Raw genomic sequence first — 17,853 nt, 5'->3', positions numbered from 1 at the left:
GCACATGGGCGGGGAGGCCCCAGCCAGGGACAGCACAGGCACAGCCCTGGGCACAGTGTCCCATGGGTTACTCCAGCACAGCCATAAACCCTCAGCCCTCCTGGGCAGGGAGGAAAGGCCTGGGGCATCACCCCCATTTCCCAGGGTGGAGACCAAAGCCAGGTAAGTGGGGAGTGACAGCTTCAGTGGAGAGACACTCCTGTCTTTACACCCCAGCTTCCTTATTCATGCTTCTTTTACTTCCACGGATTTCTTTTTTTCTTTTTTTTTTTTTTTTAATTTTGGGAATGGAGACTAGACAGTTGAAGACAGATTTGTTTCTAACCTGGCTACCTTCCAGTGATGTAGCCTTTATCAGTTTAGCTTGTCCTCTTCCAGCCCACGCCACTCTGTGTCCCTTGGCCAAGGAAGCTCAGTCAAGCTGTCCCCCCACCCCGCACCACCGCCCAGCGTCCCACCCAGCAGAGCTGCAAGAGGCCCTAGGCTCCTTTCTGTTCACTCCTATTCTGCAGACATGATGCCGTGAGGCAGACATGTAGGAACACGGACATAGGGGCAGCCTGCGGCTGGATGGTAGAGGGCCCAGAGGGCTGGGGGAAGCTTCTGAGAGAAGCAGAGTCCTTCCCACAGCAGAAGGTTCATGGTTTGCGCACATGAGGGATGAGGCCCAGGAGGACAGAGCTCCCGTGTAGGCTGTAAGCCCGTGTCTTGTCTTTTCCTGTCCAAGCTGCCCATAGTGGACGAGAGTATGCCAGAGGTAGCCATTGCTGGGATGGATGCCTCTAACCACAAAGAGAGGAAGGAACATTCTTAGCCTGGGCCCTTGAACCCAGCACGCTGCAGTCCTCAGCAAGATGTTGCAAGTTCCTAATCTGGACCCAGAGGCGAGGGAATTTAGGTATCCTCTGGAACCCAGAGTTGACTGTTAGCCACAAACACAGACATCCATGGGGCCAACACTGCTCCCTCCCCAACGTCACATCCTCAGCAGTGCCTCTGGTCTGGGTAATATCCTGGGGAAGTCTAGCTGCCTCATCTCTGTAAATGGCCCTGCAGCAGCTGTGTGACCAGTCACCTCTCTGGGGCGGGGCTGGGGTCCACCTCGCTGCCACACACACCATGACAGACTGATGCAACCAGCTTTCATCAGACACTGCCAGGGAAGAAGCACATTGCAACAGCGTGCGGCTGCACTTCCTCTGCCCATGCACGAGGCTTGCTCACCTCAGCCAAGATGGACCTCTTCCCAACCCAGTGTCGCACCCCAGCTGTGAAGTGCCTTCGGTCAGGACCACGTGAAGCCCCTGAGCAGATCTCCTCCTCCCAAGAAATTAAACCAGTGGCTTTCAATCCTGGCAGGGCATTGCAGTTACCAAGGATATTTAAAAAATATTGATGCCTGGACCTCACTCTCACTCCAACAATACCAACTGAATTGATCTGGGTTTAAAAAAAAAGAAATCTAAGTGTGTGTTGAAGGATCACATACATGCATCAGCACCACCACAACAAACCCAAGGTGTTAATCTCAAATTTTAACTCCGTGAACTCGGTTAGCTGAAGTAACTGGCGTCCAGGTCAAGAAGCATAGCATCAACAACGTCCCCTGTTGCTCCAAAAGGTAACCACCATTCTCACTTCTAACGGTAGAAATGAGTCTTGCCTGTTTTCAAGCTTTGTATTATATAAAGGGAATCATATGGTATTTGGGGTTTTGTGTCTGGATTCTTCCGCTCAACACTGTGTGTGTGAGATTCATGCGAGCTGTGGCTTATAGTTGCTGTAGTCTGTTTGTTCTCATTGCTATAGAGAATTCCACCATATGGATACCACTGTTGCTGGGTATTTGGGTATTTGGATTGTTGTTTGGGGTTTGGGGTTAGGACTACTACTCCGATGAGCATTCCAGTGGTGTCTTTCGGAGCACATTTGTATGCATGTCCCTTGGGTGCCTACTTAGAAGTGGCATTGCTAAGGCACGTATGGATATGAATGCGTTCAACTTTCCTACCTTATGCCAAATGATTTTCCAAAGTGGCCGAACCCATCTGCACCCCTACAGCAATGTGTGAGAGTGCTGGTTGCTTCATATCTTTGCCAGCAATTGGTATTTTGTATCTTTTTCATGTTGGCCTTTCTGGTGGGTGTGTAATATCGCAGTGTGGTTTTCATTTGCATTTCCCTGATGACTAGTACAGTTGAGCACCTTTTCTTATGTTTATTAGCCATTTAGATCCCCTCTTTGCAAAGTGTCTGTTGAAGTATTTGGACATCAGTATTTTTAAGAAGCTCCTTAGGTGGTTGTTGTGTGCAGCCAAGGTTGAAAACCATTGAACTAAACCACAAGTGAGTATCTGCTGCTCTGTTTCTCGACATCCTGCCCTTGAACTCAGAGTATTTTGGACCTGAGGGAACTTCATGAACCTAGGGCACAGTGACCTTTACACCCCCTGCCCCCACCAAGATGGGCCTACCTAGAAGAAGCAAGTGATTGGAGCTGGAGTTCAGGCAGTTGTGACTCTCTGGGAATGTAGCCTCCACTTCAGAAGGACCCAGAGAGGGCCTGTGGTGTCCACAGCTGCCACAGACATTTCCTGACCACAAAAATGATCCCTTACTGACCCCCCCAGAACCCCAGGCAATCATGTGGAGGAAGTGGAGGGGCCACGTGCCAGGTACTTCCCAGTTTCTGGGCCAGCACGAACAGGACACAGCTCATGTGGGGGTTGTGGTCAGCCGGGGACAGTGAAACATGTGTTACAGGGGCCTGGGTGGGGCTGAGGGAGGCCTGCCACCTGTGGCCTTTGTCCTGGGTGAAAGGGCAGCCAGTGAGGCTCTCCCACATGGGTCCAAGACTGGCCAGGTCTTGAGTTCTGCACGTTTGCACAGAGGTCCCTGTTGTTGTTTCTCTTACCTGTGATGATCTCCTTTGTCCTCTGCTCCCCACTGTTGGGGCCCTGCGCCAGGACCTTCCCTGGCTACCCCACCCTGTGAGCCCCTCACCCTGCTGAGCTTGTGCAGCACTCAGGGAGACCATGCAGTGGGGCTTCTGGTTGCATGCTGCTTTGTACTGACATGCTGTGTCATCGGGCTCATCACATCCCCACTCTGGACTGCACTCTGTCCCTGGGCACTGCTGAGCACCTATCTCTGCTCCCCAACAGTGGGTAGAATGGCATTTGGTAACTCAGTGACAACAACCTCCAACTTGAAAAGAAGATGTAATAAAAATATGGACCATACACCAAGTCAGCATTTTCCTTCCCTCAGACAGGAGCTGTGCAGGTGTCAAGCAGAGCTACCCTTTGTGGGTTCCCCGTTGGCACACGTGCCCCACGTCTGGTGGGTGAGGAGCTCTGTGCAGTGAGTCTGAATGAGACCTCCAGCAGGGTACTAGGATGGGTGTGCAGAAAGGCCCCTTAGGCAAAAGGGATCCCAACACCCTGATGGAATTCATCATGGTATCCAGAGCTCGGGAAGCAGGGCGACAGCCTTGCCAGTGTCCGTCCATACGCTCTTTGAAAAGAGCACAATCCACCTTCTGTTGACTGAAGTCCTGCTGGCGGTGTGACATGAGATGGAGGCACGTGGGCAAAGTTGACATATGGGAGACCTGTGAGCACAGAATCAGCTCTGGACTCCCTGTTGTGCCGCATTGCGTGGATTCAGGCCTATCTTGGAAATTGCTCTGGACACAGAACTTTTTGTGTCTGGTGGTCTAAGTACAGACGTCGGTGTTCTCTTGATTGGCACAAACGGTAGTCCACATCGCCCAATGACCAGGGTGCAGCCTGCAGCCTGGGATGGTAAGCCTCTCTGTGGCGGTGCGCGAGTGTTCCGGTTGCTTCACATCCTTGCCAACAACCGACATGTTCTGTCTTTGGCCATCTGAGTCTCATAAAAACAGAGACCCCTCTCCTTCCCCTGAATGTGCATCCCAACCTCTCCCCTTTCACCAGAGCCCTCTCCCAGCAACGTTGCCCTTCAGTTCTCTCAAACCTGGGTCTTCACGCTCTCATCTACTGGCTGCCATGGTGCGGTGTTTGATGTGCTCCCGCCAAACTGTCTGTGTCATGCTTCCCTCCCCCCTTCCCCACACAGTCCAGCCATGCTCTCTGCCTCTCCCAGCCAAGACTCTGGAAAGAGACAGCTCCTCTCTCCTCCTCCTCAGGACTTATTCACGGTATTCATTTGACCCCTGCCTGTGCTGGGCTTCACACACAAGTCCCCCTGGGTCTGCTCTCATGAGGCTTCCAGCTGAGGAGGGAAGACAGACATTAATTATTAACAAGAGCTCATGGAATGGCGGTGGGGATAAGCTCTGCCATAGCCCGATAGCACGGCCCACGTCTTCTCTGCACGCAAATGTCCACGTGTGCTTCGAGGCTCAGCCCACATGTCACCACATCTGTACCACCTTCTCAACACTGCATCACCCAACAGGGTGGCCCTTTCAGCCCAGAACAGTCTTGGTTATAACTGCTCTGCGCAGAGGATGAAATCCAAGAGCAGAACCCAGATCATGCTCCCCTGAGTCCCCCACCCAGCATAGAGCCCAGAGCACTCACCGGAGGTGCTTAGTAGATGAATGTAAACTCTTGCCAAGACCGAGCGAATGTGTGTGAACGTCTTTGGGCTGAGAATCATTGCTTGCTTGCTTTTTTTTTTTAATAGACTTTTGTTTCGTTTTATCATGATGAAAGTAATTTGGATTAGGTCATAACAATGTGAATTTACTTAAGAATACCGAATGGTACACTTACAAATGGTTAAGATGGTAAAATCTATGCTATGTGCATTTAACACAATTTACAAGAATAAAATTATGCAAAGAATAAGTATAGATGAGAGAAATAAGGGAGAAAGTTCCATATTATTAAGAAATAAAGGACAAAAGCTTTGATTCAGGATTTGATTTAGACAGAATTGGATTAAAAATAAGTAATTTGGATTAGGGGAATGCAAATCAAAACCATAATGAAATACGACTTCATACCCTTTAGGATGGCTAGTATCAAAAAAATAGAAAATAACAAGTAGGGGCAAGAATGTGGAGAAATTAGAACTCTGCATTGCTGGTGGGAATGTAAAATGGTGTTGTTGCTGTGGAAAATTGTATGGTGTTTCCTGAAAAAAATTAAACATAGAGGGGTGTCAGTGTGGCTCCACTGGTTAAGTATCTGCCTTCAGCTCAGGTCATGATCCCAGGGTCCTGGGATCAAGTCCCACATCAGGCTCCCTGCTCAGTGGCGAGCCTGGTTTTCCCTCTCCCCCTGCCTGTGCTCTCTCACTCACTGTTTCTCTCTCTCTCTCTCTCAAATAAATAAAATCTTAAAAAAAAAATTAAACAGAAAAAGGAGGCAGCAAGCGTAGACAGACATGCTAAATACTAAACATTCTGAGAATAGTGCCTGTGATGTAGAAAGAGCTCTTTAAATGAAAGTTACAAAGAAATCCTTGCTATTATTCAACTATGAGAACTTATAAGGTAATACCAAGAAAATGGCACAGAGTATAAGAAACCAGGAGAAAAGTAGAAATAATTCCTGATTCCTGCTCTCGGAATTGGTGAATTTTTCAGAGTATCGGCATGTCCATTTCTTTGAATTAACTTAGGCTGTCTAAGAAATTCTGAACTTCCTAGATCTATTGTTACGATCTCTAATCAATAATTTTCAGACACCACAAATTTATCTGCTTCTCTTTCAATATTTAACATCTATTCTGCCGTCATATCTGCCGTCATTGAAGATTCTGCTTCAATCTTAAATAAAATCACCTGACTTGTTTTAGTGATGATAGCAATTTGCTAAAGCATTTTGAAAATGTTATTTTTTTTTGTTAACCCTAATTCAGTTAGAAAATTTTTCCCTAAATAATGAGTGTATACAGTTGTTTGTGTGTAAATAATGTGTATAGTGATGTTTTTCTTTTCTTAGACACAATTTTCTTTCTCTCAAAAGGGTTGAGAAAACTGCTATAATTGATCAGTACTTGAATGATATTGGTGTAATTTCTCAGTTCAAAACTAATGTTCATTAAGAGTTATTACGTGATGAATATTTGACAGAAAAAAATTGAACAGAATTACCTATGATACAGCAATTCTAATTCTAGATATATACCCAAAAAATTGAAAGCAAGAACTCAGAGGTGTTTTTATACTTGTTTTCATATAAGCATTATTCACAATAGCCAAAAAGTGAAAACAATCCAAATGTCCATTGACAGATGAATGGATAAACAAAATGTAGTATATATACAAAATGGAATATTATTCAGTCTTAAAAAGGAATGAAACTCTCCCACATGGGTTCATCTGGATGAACCTTGAAGATATTATGCTAAGAAATGAAATAAGCCAGACACAAAAGGACAAATATTGTATTGTCCCTCATTTATATGAGGTAGCTAGAGTAGTCAAATACATAGAAATAGAAAGTAAAAAGTGGCTGCTGGTGAGGGGAAGAGGGAATTAGTTTAATGAGTTTGGTGTTTATGTTGAGGACAACAAAAAAGTTTTGGAGCTGGATGGTAGTGGTGGCTGCATGACAAGGTGAATGTGCTTATCATCATTAAATTGCACACTTAACAATGGTTGAAATGGGGCACCTGGCTGGCTCAGTTGGAGGAGCGTGTGACTCTTGATCCCAAGGTCATGAGTTCTAGCACCACTATGGGTGTGGAGATTATTTAAATAAATACAACTTTTTATGTATGTGTGTATTTCTTCTTAAAGATTTTATTTGTGAGAGAGCGAACGAGCAGGGGAAGGGGCAAAGAAAGAGGGACAAGCAGGCTCCCCACTGAGCAAAGAGCCTGACAACCATCAGTTTGACCATCAGCTTGATCACAGGAACCTGAGATCATGACCTGAGCTGAAGGCAGACACTTAACTGACTGAGCGACTCAGGCGCCCCATAAATAAAACTTTTTAAAAAATGGTGAAAATGGTAAATTTTATGTGTGTATGTTTTACTGCATTTTTTTAAAAAAAAGTAATTTGTGTGTATTATGAACATTTTAGAAACCATTTGTAAGCACAAGGAGAAAAAATTTAAATCTTACCAGCTAGAGATAGCCACTGTTAAAACTGAGATGTGTACCTTTCTATTCATCTCTTTCCTTTCTATCTCTCTCTCTCAAAAAAAAAAAAAAAAAAAAAAGTGTGTGTGTATATTATTCTATCTTCGGAGACCCCATTCAACCTATGGGAAGTCTCTTCCTCACATGCATCTCTCAGCTGTTCCGGTTGATGCCGTTTCCTCCCTTTGAGCCACCCAGAACAAGTCTATCCCTGTCCTGGTCATCAGCCTGGAATAATTTCTCACACCCAGTTTCACCCCCCTGCACCTCCAGGGTGACAGTTCTCTGAAAATGCCCATTTCCTCTGTGTTCCTGAAAAGACGGTACAAGAGTGGGACCAGTCATGAGTTGGGAAGGTTCGGAGAGAACAGCAAGTGCCTCTGCCCTTTCTCAGCTTCCACATCTTAGATGGATCCATATGAGCATGTTGGCTTCTTGTACAATGCACTTGTTATGGGTCCTGCAAAAGCCACCAGCTACTAAACCCCTGAGTCTGCTGGTCTGGCCTGCACTTGCCCAGGTCCCTGTGCTCTGCTTTGTTGTGCTTGCTTCTTGGACCTAGTGCTGAGCCTCACATTATCCCTGTTGATTCTAGCCTGTAGATCTGACTTCTGCAGTCTGCCAGGAGCCTGTGACCTCGTGCCCCAAAGAGCACACCCTCCCTCTCCACTGTGAAGGAGCTGTGAGAGGAGTAAGGGCCCCACACCCTCTGACCCCAGCTGGGCCCTGCAGAGGAGCAACTGCTTCCTCTCTTCCTCCCATGAGAAGTGGCCCTCCTGCTCCATCCCAGGCACCACCATGCCCTGCAGAGCTCCAAGTCAGCAGGAATGAATGAAGCTCTCAGGAAGAGGGGCTCCCTCCACCACGTCAGCTAGTGGGTGGGCTGTGGTGGTTGCCCTGCTTCCACAGCCCTCGGCCTGGCCCCAGAGCCTTATCACACTGTCATGTCCTATGGATGTGGCCCCAAGCTCCCACATTTGGGCCCAGCTACAGCCTCTGTTCCTACCTCTGCCACCTGGTCTAAGAGCCAGGGCGTGGCCAGCTTCATCAGCAACGAAAAATGAAGCAAGAGGCCCCAGCCACTCAGGTGACTGAAGTTCATGTCTATACCCCTTGATTAGAGATGGTGACTTTTTTTGCCTCCAAATCCAGCCACAGACGTAAGACCCTTCTCTCTTGACTTTGAGGCTTCCACGGAAGGGTTTATTCAAGGTTTCGACCAGGATTTTTACGGCCTAGTCCTGAGAAGATTATCTTTTTATTGCAACTTTGATTAATGATTGATCAAAAACTGATACTAGAAACACTGAAGAACAAATTTGCCCTAGAGATTAGGAAAGGTCTACATCTGCCAGGCTTGGGGAGCTCACCACCTGTTCCCTCCAAGGTCAAACTAGGGCAAGCGTACATTAGAAGGCCCACCTCACGTACACACATGCACGCAGACACACACATACAGACACAGACACAGTCAGGGCAAAAAACAAAACAAAACAAAAAACAGATATAAATGTCCTTACAGCCTTTTTGGAATTAAATAGGCTATGAATTGCAAATAAATGGAACAAAGAACTGAAAGAAAGAACCTAAGTCTCAATAGATTTTTTTTTTCTTGCTTGCTTCATTTCTATTAATGCCTGTTACAAAGTGACATCTTAAAGAGAAACTTGGGATATGGAGAAGGGAGGAGCTTATGTGAAGACCATAGGCTGGCTTCTTGTAGACCTCTAGTCCTAGAAAACGGTCGTCTGGAATGTGTTCAGCACCTGCTAGGGAAAGGGGGGGATGCTGAGCAAAGTTTCACAAGCGTTCCCCATGGGAAGAGCCTAGGGGAGGGAATGGGACCACACCTCAGCTGTGCTCTAAGGTCCTTACGCCCCATCAGAACCACTGAAGGGCCCAAACTTCCTCCCACCTCAGAGACTGGGGAGCCAGGAACCTGAATTTTACAACCTCCTATACAGGGGGCTCGGCCAGTCCCCACCCCCTGGCAGCCCCAGGAAACGTGCTGGCAGGAACACTTCTCTTGCCCGCCTCCACTCCCCTGAGGTACCCTGGAGCGTGGGGAGTGGAGCTGCTTCTAAACGGAAACTGGAAAATGAAACTGGAAATCACAGCCTCACCACCCTGAGTGCCGGGGTTTCTTTTCCACAGGGAGAGTCCCCGATGGGGGAGAAGCATGTTTAGTGAAGGCAACGCGGTAGTTCAGGAAGCAGCCTGGCCAGGGGCAACCGGCGCACACTGCCTGGGCAGCCTGCGGGCTGGACGGCGCCAATACCGGGAGCTGGCCGATTGGTCTCAGTCTGTCTAGCGTTTCCTCAGTAGGAAAATGTAATTCCATCATTTATATTGAAAACCTCAGTTCAGAGGTGCTTTAGAAAGGACCCTGGCTCTTGTTTAATCTGAAAATGTTTCATTCCAAAACTGTTTCTCAGAACTAACATGTCATACCAGCAGCTTCTTGCCCCAATGGCTTCCTTCACCCCCATGGCCTGCCAGGGCTCCCACACTTGCACAATGCAGGACCCTGATGAGGAATGGAGGTGCTTGAGTGAAGCCGAGGCTCAGAGGTGCAGAACCGTAGTCTCTCCCAGCACTAAAGCAGCTGCCAGTAAAGACACTGGCCAGGGGCAACTGGGACGACAACAGCAGAGTGGGTTTCCTGGCAGCAGATTTCCTCAAGGGACCGACTGCAGGAGAGGAGGGCTGTGGGATGGGGGCCAAGAACCACTCCACACCAGCCCTCTGTTCCTCCGAATTGCTCACCTCAGGGAATGGCTGCCCTAATACCCAGCCCCACACACTTCTTTGATTAAGACCCTAGGGCCCCTGGGTGGCTCAGTCGGTTAGGCAGCTGCCTTTAGTTCAGGTCATGATCCTGGGGTCCTGGGATCGAGCCCCACTTCGGGATCCCTGCTCGGCGGGGAGCCTGCTTCTCCCTCTCCTTCTGCCCACCCCCCACCTCCGGCTTGTGCTCTCTGTCACTATCTGTATCTCTCTCAAATAAATAAATAAAATCTTAAAAAAAAAAAAAAAAGACCCTAAAGTTGCACCCTCTCCTAGAGCCCTGTGCTCTTCGGCTGTCTTTATGACTATTTGCCCAGTGTCTGTCTCCCGTACCTGAACGAAACTCTGCCAGGCCTGGAATTTGGTCTGCATCGCTCACTGTTGTGTCCTCGGTGCCCCTGGAATAGGGCCTGACACATTGGAGGTGCCCAATAAGGTGTGCTCGATGCATGAGGGCAGCCTGAGGAGCCCAAGGAAAGGACAGCGCTCCAGGGAAGGGTCTGCACCGCACCCCAGCCCAGCCCCTCGGAGTGCCATCAGTTGAGGACAGATGCCCCAGCTCTGCTGCTCATGGTCCCCACACCCCAGTCGGTGGAATGCCTTAACTATCCTGGCGTGTGCAGGAGGTTCCTGACACTGCGGGCAGAGACAGGACATCTCCTGTGGCACCTCCTCTGAAGGGCCTGGCAAATGGACTTCTGGAGCGTCTTCCAGATAGGCCGGAACATTTGGCTCCCCAGGCTACCCAAAAGACAAAGGCCACTTTTAGCCTGGGCGTCAGGAGGTGGAGGTGGGGGCAGATGCAGGACGCTGGTGGTCCGCCCTCGGGAAGCAGATGTGGACAGGGATAGCGGCTCTGACTTCAGGCCACACACCCTTTCAATCTTCTCAGACTCACTTTCTCACTTGCAAATGGGATCTGTTCTTGTGCGTGTGCTTTGAAAAGCAATAGAACAGAAGATAATGGGGCAGACTTTGGAACTGAGCTCTCTGGGATAAAATCCCAGCTCTGTTGTTCACAGGCTATGTGACCTTGAGCTGGTTACCGAATCCCTCATTGCCTTTTTTTTCTCTCCAGTAAACTGGGAACAAGGATAGTGGATCCTATGAGTTACATCATGTTCCTGACACATGGTGAGGGCTCCGTTATCCTTAAGTATTATTACCTTAGTCAGGCTTACGAGGATCCAACAAGATGGCGTATGTGAGTACAGGTCCTCTGGACTCGAAGATGCTGTACAAATAGGAGGAAAGAGTATTGTTTTGGAAATACTGAAGGCACAGCTTCTCTCCCATGTTTGTCTGGGGTGGGGCAACAGTTTCCCTTATTTAATGTTAGACTAGAGATGCACAAAAGGGAGGTGAAAAACAGAAACTTCCGACCGTTTGAGCTGTAGGCTACACCAAAGCGGTGTGGCCGGTGCAGATGGTGAGGGCCCAGGCAGGCCAACTTCCTCCCTGTGTGCCCTGGGTCTTCCTCAAACCAGCGGCTTCCCAAAGCTACAGGAAGTGGGGCCAGGAACTCTTCAGGGTGTGTGCAGAGAGGCCTGGGCAGGGGTCGGCAGCCGCCAGGGTGAGAACAGAAAACAGGGCCTTAGCCCCTGCCCTCTCTCTGCCCAGCACAGGTTTGTAGCAGATGCTTCCCCCTCGAGCTTGCAAGTGATTGTACAAGAGGCATCCAACCCGTGAGAGGCAGGCTGGAGAGGAGAGCGAATCTTTTCTCAAAGGAAATGCAGTTGTGGTTTGGAGACGTTCATTTCACATCTGTGGTTGGCGTTTCCCAGGGTTCTAAGAGGTGAATACAGGGTCAGCCCCATGTCGCCAAATAAGGTTCACCAGTGACCCTAGCAACAGGCTTTGCTGCCCATTGGCTGCCACGGCGCCGCCTGCTAGTGTGGCTTGCTGGAGGCCGGCACCGAAGCTAGGCTGAAACTTCCACATGCTCAGGGATCCAGCTGCTCCCTGTCACAAATCAGTGCCAGAAGTCAGCAACCACAGGTAGGTGGGAAGCTCTGGGCAAGGGTGCCTGCATGCCTGTGTTTCAGAGTCCACCCTGCCAGCACCTCACTGACCGTTCGTACACACAGCCCTGGATCAGCTCCCGCAGCTTGGTGGCCTGGTACCTGCTTGCCAGGATGAGCAGTTCCTTCCCCCTCCCTGCCACACGTCATGTGCCGGCTGTCAGTCTCAGGCACTCCACAGGTCCCATTCTGGAGTCCTGCTCCTGCCTCCTCTGTGCCGGCACTCTGCGAAGCTCCTTCTTCACCTCATTTCTTAACTCAGTAGCCCAGTGAGTCACTTAGTCCCATTTTACAGGTGGGGACACTAAGACCAAAGGAAGCCAACTAACTGACCCCAGACTGCATCAGGAAGCAGGGAGGACTCGAATTAAACCCAATTTACACAGGACCAGATCCCATACTATGAACCGCTGTACTGTATCGCCAGTCATTCAGTGTCTCTGTGCCTCAGTGCCTTCATCTGTGACACGGGGGTGGTTACGTGTACCTCACAGTGTTGGTACACAGTGAAGGCTGCTTGGAGTGACCTACATGCAGGAATCAAGGGCAAAGTGCACTTTGGTAGTCCACCTTGGCCCCTGTGGGCTTGGCGCCTCTAGGGCTGCTGCTCAGGCAGCTTGCATGTTCCTCTCCCATGGAGTATGCTGCTGAAGCACTGAGGTCTGTGAACCAGACTTCTCTGTGGCCCTCGTATTTGGTTTCCACTTCCTCATTCTCAGCCTCCTCTCACCCCCACCCAGCTGCATCACTGAGGTAGGGAGGCTGGCGTGGAGCCTGCTGCCAAGGGACCTTGACCTATGGGTACTGGACGGCACAAGACAGCCGGCTGGGCTAGAGGGGACGAGATTCTGAGGATGGAAGGTGGGCTGATCAAGCTGCAAGGGCAGGCATACCTCATTTCCTCTACCGCAGATAATGCTGGGGTGTGACAGCCCTATTTCCCCGAGAAACTTTTTCAGAATTAAAAAGTACGTCTGGTGATCTGGTAAAGAAGAAGATACACATACCCTATAATCCAGCAGCTCCACTCCTCAGGATCTGCTCTGACCAAGCTCTTACCTACATGTGCATGAGAATGTCCACACAACACCAGGAAGGATCCGAATGCCCATCAGCATTTGAGAATGCAGAGAAATTGTGCAACATTCCTGCAGTGAAAATGAATGAACTACAGCAACTTGCAATAGCTGTCATATTGGATAGTAATCATGTAGTAATGAGTAACTCTCATCAACATAATATTGAGTAAAACATACAAAAGAACCCATCCAGTATAATTCCTTCCAGGAAAAGTTTAACCAGTGGCAACACTGGAATATATTGTTTAAGGATACGTGCAGAAAAGGTAAAACTATAAAAAGCACAGAAATCACTGTCACAAAAGCCAACGTAGACATGATCACAGACGTGAGTGTGGGGTGTTGTGATGAGGAGGAGCCCATGGGGGGGTCTTGGAGGGGAGTCGGCATTGTTTCATCCCTTGACCTGGTGGCGGTTGTACAAATATTTACTCTCTATTTGATACTTACCAAACAGAACATGTTATTAAAAACACTGAACATATGTATTATGCATTTTTCTGCATAATTACTGTTTCTTGATGATAAATAAAGGTGTACGTGTGTCCATTTCAGCCCTGAACAGGGCACTGAGTGGACAGGGCAGGGAGTGGAAGCTGTACCCGCGGCAGCCTCTTCTGGATCAGCTCCTCAAGCGCCACACCAGTTGCCGACTTACAACTCTTACTGCAGACTGAGGGGCCTTGGCGGGAGTGGAAGATAAAGACTGGTATGTGATGTAGGACTGGAGGACATCATTTGACATGTCACTATCACTCGGGAAGGTCACCCAGTGGTTCCTGACTTTGTCAACTTAGGGGACTGGCATTTCCTAAGGTTGTCACTTGTTTTATTCATCCTTATTTTTCTAGACTGAAATAGGCCAGAGATGATAGTCAATAAATGTTTATTGTGTGAGCAAGTTACGCTGTGGAAGTAAGGCCTCATCCGGTCCCAGAGAGGCAGCCCACCAGTCTCCCTGCTTCTCTGCTCCATCCACAGGCAGCCCAGCCAGCTAGAGCAGTGCCCTCGGGGGGCACTCAGGGCTAATGCCCGCTGGCCAACAGCTCGTCGGGTGTTACAGACAACCCTCCTCTTTCTTTCCGGGCTAAATATCAGCAGTTTCTACAACTGTTTGTCTTCTAGCCCTCAGCATTCTAGTTGTCCAGCCTGGAGAGGCAAAGAGTATGTAGTTCAGATGTAGTCTGAACGTGGATGCAAATGGGAAATTGGGCTTCATGGGCTTTGGCAGTCGCTGTGGTCAAGCTGTGATGATATGGTCTCTGACATGGTAGAAGGGTTTAGGCTTGCTGCTCATCACCATTCCTTCTTTGGTGTTCTCATGACCTTTATTTATATAGACACTTTTGTGAGCTTACACCCATGCTGTATGGTCCTTGCCCCAGTGTTGTCTGTTCCCTCAGCTCACCTGGAGGCTCCCTGAGAGCTGGCTTGTGGTAGGCACTCCATAGATACCAGCGCATATTAATTATTTTATTGTTTTATTCTTTGAATGAATAGTCGTGGATTTGTCACTTATGGAGCATGTACCGTGTGTCAGGCATCGCTGGGTGCCAGAATATCGCAGTGAACAGAATAGGCCCGTCACTGCTCCCAGATGCTCTGGGAAGACTTGGGGTATTGAATCATAAACCCTGGTGGAGCTCACTGTGAACACTGTCAGCACCAGACATTCACTGGGTGCTCCCTGTGTGTTCCACTCACAATCCGCCCCACCCCCCATGCTGGAATGTGGGAGTTGTTCAAGAGGACATCACAGGGGGTGGGGAGGAGCAGTGAGCTTCAAATGAACTGAGTAGAGATCAAGTCCTAGCTTTGCCACACACGTGTGGCAGACCATGTGACCATGGGTGATTTCACTTGGCCTTTCTGAGCTTCAGTTATATTATCTTTGAACTAGGGATGACAATACATCCCTCAGAGGCCAGGGAGGATCAGATAGGGTCCCCACACTGCACAACTCCAGGGGGCGCTGTTCCCATTTTCGTCTCTGCCATGGCTGGTGGTCTGCGATTAAAAGAGAGCACGTTGGCTATGTGGACTGAAATTTAGAGCCAACAAACAAGAGCTGCTGTTATGCACGAATCAGAGAGAAGCAGGGGTCACTGTGGGCCAGCAGGCTGCACAGGCAGCCAGGCTTTGTTCTTCAAGGAAGGGCAGGGCTCTGAGAAGTGCGGCCTGCGAGCTAGGCACATGCCAGGAGGCAGGGACTCCCAGGCCGAGTCTGGGAGAGGCAGACTGTGGCGGGGGAGTGGTTTCTACCTCAAGGCCTGAGTGAGGAATTCTCAGGGTACAGAGGAGCCCCTGGAAGCTGGGCAGGGAGCAGGGGTGGGTGAGAGGAAGGTGACGTCATTTTTGGGCTGCAGAGCAACTTGTCCAGCCTCTTGTCTCACAAGGCCTGCGGGGGCCTGGGAGGGGAAGTCCTGAGTCTCCAGGATCCCACAGGGTCCCACAGGAGGGATCCCGTCCAGGACTCCCTCCTGTGCAGAAGCTGGTTCAACCCTGGTTCGTAGCCCCATAAAAGGAAGTCTCTGGCATTTTTGATATATTCATATATGTATTTTTTCTGACTATAAAAATGATCAGAGGTCATTGTAGAGCATTTTTAAGTTAAGGAAATAGTAAATAAATAAATACAGTCACCTATAATCCCACCACCCAGTTTCTTCCAGTAGGTAGTCCACATAAAGTTACAATAGTCATTAGATTGGAATCGTACTGATTGTGCATAATTTCATATTCTACTTTTTCCCTATAAAAATGTGAGTGTTTTTCTGTGAAGGAGGGGCTGTTTTCAATGTAAAAGAAACTCTAGAAAGTTATTTTCCTTTGGGAAAAAAAAAAAGCTCAAAGCCATCATCTGTGGTGGTTGGTAGGACAGCATGCCGCCCGCCGGGTGGCTGTGTCTCATGTCTACGGGGGCTCCGAACCAGGGGCTCCAACAGAGACAAGTGTTGCTCTTTTCTCCAGGCCAGGCTGCGTGCAGCCTCCTGCCTGCAGGCAAAGCAGAGCTCATGAGTGTGCCCTCCCTTCCGTCCCCAGCACAGGATGTGTGATTACCCACTCCATCCAAAGGCATATGTGGTTTATCGCTATTGTTTATTAATAAAAACACTGTCTGTGTCGGTGCAGCATGTTTCCTCTTGTGTCACCTCCCCCTGTGAGGCAGGTAAGACAAAAGCTGTTACACCCATTGTATAGATGAGGAAACTGAGGCTACAAGAGGTGTCATGTGAAGCCACAGAGCTAGTAAGCTGCAGAGCGAGGACTTGATGTAGATCTGGCTGACATCCAAGTTAGTGATTTTTCCTCGAAACTTTTTTCCTTCTAGTCCTAGCTTTTTCTGAGCCAAATTGGATTCCCTTAATGAAGCCAAAGACTAAGGGTGCTGTAAGTATAATGGGTGTGTAGAAAGGACAGAACTCCACCCTGGGAGGACAGGTCAGAGCCAGCACCGGTGGAGATTATGGAAGTGGGGTCAAGGGGGTGGCTGTTTCCCGGAGACATGTCCAGCTGAGCCACTATTCTTTGGGTATCCTTCTTGACCCACCCAGGCTATGGAGGCCCATTCTCTGCCCAGTGCTCTAGAGTCTCAGGGACTCCCAGAACAGAATAGAGGCTTCCTCAGAGAGACTCTGGGGCTCTGTGAGACTGACTCTAACCAAGGGACTTGGGGGGACTGCCTCCCTCAACCGGTTTCCCATATTGCTGCTGTCACAAAGTACCATAAACTAAGTGGCTTAAAATATAAATTACAGCTCTGTAGGTCAGAAGTCCAAAACGAGTCTCACTGGACTAAACTCCCAATGTCATCAGGGCTCCATACTTTTCCCAGAGGCTCTAGGAGAGAATCTATTTCCTTACCCCTTACAACTTTCTCAGAGGCCACTTGTATTCCTTGGCTTGTGGTCACTTCCTCTGTCTTCAAAGCCAGCAATGGCTTTCACATAATACCACCTCTCTGGTTCTGCCTCTCCTCCCTCCTTCTTCCCCACTTAAGGACCCTCACCTGACTACATTGGATCCATCCAGATAATCCAAGATAATCTCTTTAAGTAGCTGATTACAAACTTATTTCTATTTGCAACCTTAATTCCCTGTTGACATTAAGATACCATAGTCACAGATTACAGGCATTAGGATGTGGACATCTTTATTCCACTGTGGACCATTATTCCTCCTACTCCTCTGGTCTCCAAAGGTCTCATCTTTAGGCATAGACAGGCCAGACCACAGTCAGGATATGCCCACCTGTGTCAGAGAGGTCCTTTCTGCCCAGGTTCCCCCCCCCCCCCCACCTGCCTGCTTCTCACTCAGCTCATCCTGTCCTGGACTCCCCTTCTCTTCTCTATTCCCAGTCTTAGGTAGAGAGAAGATAGGCAGGCAACATGCACAGGTTTGGACACAGAGGAGGAGGATATGAGGCTGGGTGCACCAGGGCTGTGGAAAGCTCCAGGGGGCTGAGCACTTCCCACCCAGAGACCCTGCATTTTCCAAGAACTAGGGCCAGAACCTAGCCTATGATGACTCAGACCCTGAGGTCTAAGGGCAGCTCTTGGGCAGGAGGGGTAGCTGGCTAAGTATGGGAGCCCCTCCACCTCTGCTTTGGGCTGCTCTGGACAGCCAGGGTTCACAGGGCCATCTTCCCTCAGGGGATGATGCCTGTCTGCCCTTACTCATTCCCTTTCCCCCCTCCTTTTCTGAGCCTCACTTGGGAACACTTGGAGGGGGTGTGCCTAGAGGGAGCCTCTGTCCCAGAGCTGCTTGGTAAGTTCTTGGGGGTTTTGAGATACAGCAGGATGGCCTGTGAGCAGTGCACAGAGAGAGGGGTTGGACAAGGCCTTTGGCTCTCCAAGTACAGTGACCATCTCGCCCCAGTT

At 49.2% G+C, this 17,853-nt stretch overlaps 1 protein-coding gene and 1 long non-coding RNA gene across 14 annotated transcripts in view; one reads left to right on the top strand and one right to left on the bottom strand.

The window, feature by feature from the left end:
- LOC123938779 overlaps nt 1–17,853 on the top strand; it is a 137,577-nt gene that overhangs the window by 49,165 nt on the left and 70,559 nt on the right. For 2 of the 13 annotated variants that reach the window (XM_046000463.1, XM_046000465.1), the window contains exon 4: nt 7,682–9,232. The exons of 5 other annotated variants lie outside the window; for them this stretch is intronic. In XM_046000463.1, coding sequence (XP_045856419.1) covers nt 7,682–7,921 — 240 coding nt within the window. In that variant the 3' untranslated portion in view covers nt 7,922–9,232. 6 more of the 13 variants (XM_046000464.1, XM_046000477.1, XM_046000476.1 and 3 more) reach the window with 5 other exon arrangements.
- Nucleotides 1,866–6,794, bottom strand: LOC123938782. Its single transcript, XR_006817773.1, has 2 exons — nt 4,569–6,794; nt 1,866–4,257 (listed from the first exon to the last, which is right to left on the bottom strand). It is a non-coding gene; the product is annotated as an uncharacterized LOC123938782 (long non-coding RNA).

The sequence above is a fragment of the Meles meles genome, chromosome 3, assembly GCF_922984935.1.
Source record: "Meles meles chromosome 3, mMelMel3.1 paternal haplotype, whole genome shotgun sequence".
NCBI lineage: Eukaryota > Metazoa > Chordata > Mammalia > Carnivora > Mustelidae > Meles > Meles meles.
This window is presented reverse-complemented; position numbering and strand designations above follow the sequence as displayed.